This window comes from Clupea harengus, chromosome 21 (genome assembly GCF_900700415.2).
Source record: "Clupea harengus chromosome 21, Ch_v2.0.2, whole genome shotgun sequence".
Lineage (NCBI taxonomy): Eukaryota > Metazoa > Chordata > Actinopteri > Clupeiformes > Clupeidae > Clupea > Clupea harengus.
The window spans coordinates 26,152,862-26,156,691 of NC_045172.1; the positions used below are offsets into that span (position 1 = coordinate 26,152,862).

The 3,830-nt window shown below is 47.3% G+C and overlaps 1 protein-coding gene across 3 annotated transcripts in view; it reads right to left on the reverse strand.

Moving 5' to 3' along the window:
* The window catches only part of stradb (STE20 related adaptor beta), a 12,449-nt gene extending 8,627 nt beyond the window's left edge, over positions 1-3,822 (reverse strand). The window contains exons 1-4 of one of the 3 annotated variants that reach the window (XM_031558628.1): positions 3,667-3,822; positions 2,274-2,350; positions 1,890-1,966; positions 427-510 (exon numbers count right to left, since the gene is read on the reverse strand). In XM_031558628.1, the coding sequence (XP_031414488.1) occupies positions 427-510; positions 1,890-1,901 (96 nt within the window). In that variant the 5' untranslated portion in view covers positions 1,902-1,966; positions 2,274-2,350; positions 3,667-3,822. Of the gene's footprint in view, positions 1-426; positions 511-1,889; positions 1,967-2,273; positions 2,351-2,551; positions 3,581-3,666 lie in introns of those variants that run through there. The other 2 variants (XM_031558629.1, XM_031558630.1) reach the window with 2 other exon arrangements.
* Between the last annotated feature and the right edge of the window lie 8 nt (positions 3,823-3,830).

Consider the following 3,830-nt stretch of genomic DNA (forward strand, 5'->3'; position numbering starts at 1 on the left):
GGAACCACTCTTCTGGTATGCCACTAGTCAAACTGGGGACTGTTTTGAAGGTAACACCACACTGGTAGGTAGGAACCACTCTTCTGGTATGCCACTGCTCCAAGACACAACTAGTCAAACTGGGGGACTGTTTTGAAGGTAACACCACACTGGTAGGTAGGAACCACTCTTCTGGCATGGCCACTGCTCCAAGACACAACTAGTCAAACTGGGGGACTGTTTTGAAGGTAACACCAGACAGAGAGGGGGGGAATGATGCTGCTCCAAGGTACTCTGGGCCTGTGGAATGAGTGTGGATGGGACAACCTGTTTTTTTTACACGTCAGTAGGAGTGCACTAACCTAGGACTACTCCTGGCAGACAGGAGGCGCTGTTGCAAAGCAGCGCTACCCAAAGTGGGGGGGGGGGCGCTGTTCTTTTACTAACCAGGCATTGTTGACTGACGTCCTCATACTGGTCCTCTATGCTGATTGGCTGGACCTGAGAGTGGGAGGAGATGCAGGAGCAGTCCTATTGGAGAGGAGGAGGAGTGATGAGGAATGAGACACGCCCCCCCTGTGTGCAGGACACACCCAATGAGATGACAGGTAAGGGGTCAGGTGTGCAGGACACACCCAATGAGATGACAGGTAAGGGGACAGGTGTGCAGGACACACCCAATCAGATGACAGGTAGGGGAACACTCTCAGAAAACCAGGTGCCTTCCAGAACCTTCCAGAACTTCGTGCCTTACAGTGCAAACCCATGACACCGTTACGAGTGACGCGATATTCTAAATCCATGCATTTCAACGGGAGCCAATCCATTGTGACGTAGACCACCGTTTTGGGCGACGCGACCGATAAAAGTTGGAAAAGGTTGAATCCTATGCAAATGAGGAGCGATTTTTCCCAGCAGCGGCCAATCAGATTGTTTGGTGTCGTCTCTGACAGTTTGAAAATGCTATTTCCACACGCTACAACACGCCCACTCAAAGCGATGGAAGCGTATCGCGTTGCTGTCATGGGTTTGCACCGTTAGCTTCACTAAAAAAAACAAAGTTCTGAAAAAAACACCGTAAATGGAACCATTATGGGTTCTTCAGAAAGCGTTCCCTTGTCGGGATAAGGCAAAGCACTTGTTTTTCTAAGAGTGTGACGGGGGGAGGAGAGAGACATGCCATTCTCAGGAATGAGAAGTCGTGAGTCGTGATGACAGTTGGCTGCTGGGAGGACAGTTGGTTGTGTTCGCTGGGCGGGCGGACAGAAGAGATTTACCCAGAGTACCACACAGACAGAGGGCAGCAGCTCGCTCTGAAACTGACCACATCTGGGTCCGACCCGAGCCCGTCCTCAGACCGGACCAGATGCAGAACAGAGCTCTGCTGCTCTCTGCCAGAGGAATACTGTACAAGCACAGTAGCAATGGAGGAGGAATGAGCAATGAACTACCACAGAGAAGAAAGAAAGAAAAGAGCTGACAGGGAATTAGAGAGAGAGAGAGAGAGAGAGAGAGAGAGAGAGAGGGGGAAGGGAAGTGGGGAGGGAGATGCTAATTGTGAACTACTACTCTCTCTCTAGAGAGGATTCAAGATTAATGGGGAACGCTAATATGCTAAAACCTCCCTGGGAAGGATACAGGGTAGTACAATAACCAGCACTGACAGAAAGTATCACTCATAACCCTAATATCTATCAAGTACACACATACACACACACACGCACGCGCGCGCGCGCACACACACACACACACACACACACACAAAAACGCACCCAAACACAAGGCTATGCACAACAAACATGACCCCCTGAAGTCCACATGTCAACATGAAGCAAGGTGAAATCTGAAGCGCATGCCAAGGCGGCTGTGTGTCATTAGTGGACGGAGAAAGAGAGAGCGCGGGCACTCACCAAGAACGACATGTGTTCCTTTTTCGCGGCAACGGCTCTTCACGCGAGGGCATTTAACCGCTTCACGAGATGCGCCTCTGAAAGGATAAAGCAGCGGAGAGGATGAGCGGAGAGAATAGCTCGTGTTTATGTGTGTGTGTGTGTGTGAGAGAGAGAGAGAGCGAGAGAGAGAGAGAGGGACCAGCTCGTGTTTATGTGTGTGTGTGAGAGAGAGAGAGAAAGAGAAAGAGAGAGAGAGATCGGGTAACTGAGTTACACACACATAAAAATCAATGGCAGCGTCAGCTCCCATTCCCTTGCTATTCCCCTCAGGCATTCGTCCCTGTCTCTACCATGATGTCGACCACCGGACCGGCAAGGCTATAGCGACGGCGTTAAGCTCACCTGGCTGATACCGGGATCTCGCTGCTTATTTCTTCCCTTCCTCATTGGCACCCCGGCAGAGCGGCTCCGTTCGTTTCCTTTGAGGCAAAAATGATTAATAGGGATAATATAAAACTATTTAGAGCCAGGCTGCAGGACACGTCATCGTATAATATCCATCTGACGACACTTTAACAGTCTATTTGTCTCCATCAGCTGCGGACGAACAAGAATAGAAATGTCTGCACTAAAGCATTGTTGAAAAACTAAACACAGTTCCAAAAAGCACACACACCCACCTCTATTAATATTTAAATTCCCACAAAATGTTCCATCGTTATGCTAATATCTGACACTAAATTCCTCAGTTTTCCTCAAATTCCTTCGGAGCATTTCGTGCATGCCGGATCTCTGCAGATATTGCCATAGCTGTCCTAAACCGTCGCTCGACTCCGCGCGCATGAACGGACGCATTTCTCCGGGAATGGATGTCTGAAGCCGACGCGGGAGCGCGTGTTCCCTTTAACTCCGCCACAAGGGCGCAAAGAATAGGCTCTTTGACCGTGAAGCGTGAACCGTTATTATTCGCGCTGACGGGACGGGAGGTCACATCAGTTTGGTCATGATGTGTCAAGATGCCATTCTGTGACGTAGTATGAGGTGTTTGTTTATCAATGAAAACAAGATGATTTCATTATAAACAATAGCCTACATGGATTTTGGTTTTGTAAATTAGGTCTAACCTGTATTATTCTTTTCAACATAAATACATGTAAAGAATAGGCTACACTAGCCTATATTTGGCCTCCCATCCAGCCTGTTTGGGAAAAGATGATAATCTTAGTCATTCCGAAGATTGTATCACACTGTGAAATCGTCCTCCGCCGATGTCAACAGGCTAGAGCCTAGCCAACCAGCTACTCCACCCCAGCCAACCCCAATGCAGCCCTGTATCAAAATTCCGTCGGCTCTCATACGTGCATAGGCTACGTTAAACGAATTAAATAGCCTAGCCTGTGGATGTACAGTAGGCTATGCCTGTGTTTTACAGCCTACCGAAGGTTAGTGAGTTAATCATTATGCTAAAATATCAGAAACTGCACAAAAGAATGGAAAAAAGTTTGTAATTCTTAACAATAGGCTAGCCCCATATTGAAAGGACTTGTTTGCAGACAAGGCTAGCCAAACGTTCAATAATAATCTGGGGTGTTAAGCTACTGTAGGTTAATCGGCTACGATTTGTTGGTCATGAATAGTTTGGACATTTAGGGTGGTTGCTATAACGACCCTAATGATCCATGGACATAGTCAGACTCAAAGAATTAACAACGTTAACATGCCTTAGTCAGAAACCAAACTTTTAACTGCGACTTTGAACAAGTGTTGGCTAGTGTTACTCGTAGTCTAAACTTACCATGGTTTTGATTGAAAATAGGAAACGGCCACTCACAAACTGAAACTGTTGTAGCTATATCTTTGACACGTCAGAAAACCATGTCAGATATTTATACACACGAATATAAATCTTTCTTGAAAATCAAAAACATTCTCAAGTGGGCTGTTCCCAACGTTTCTCCC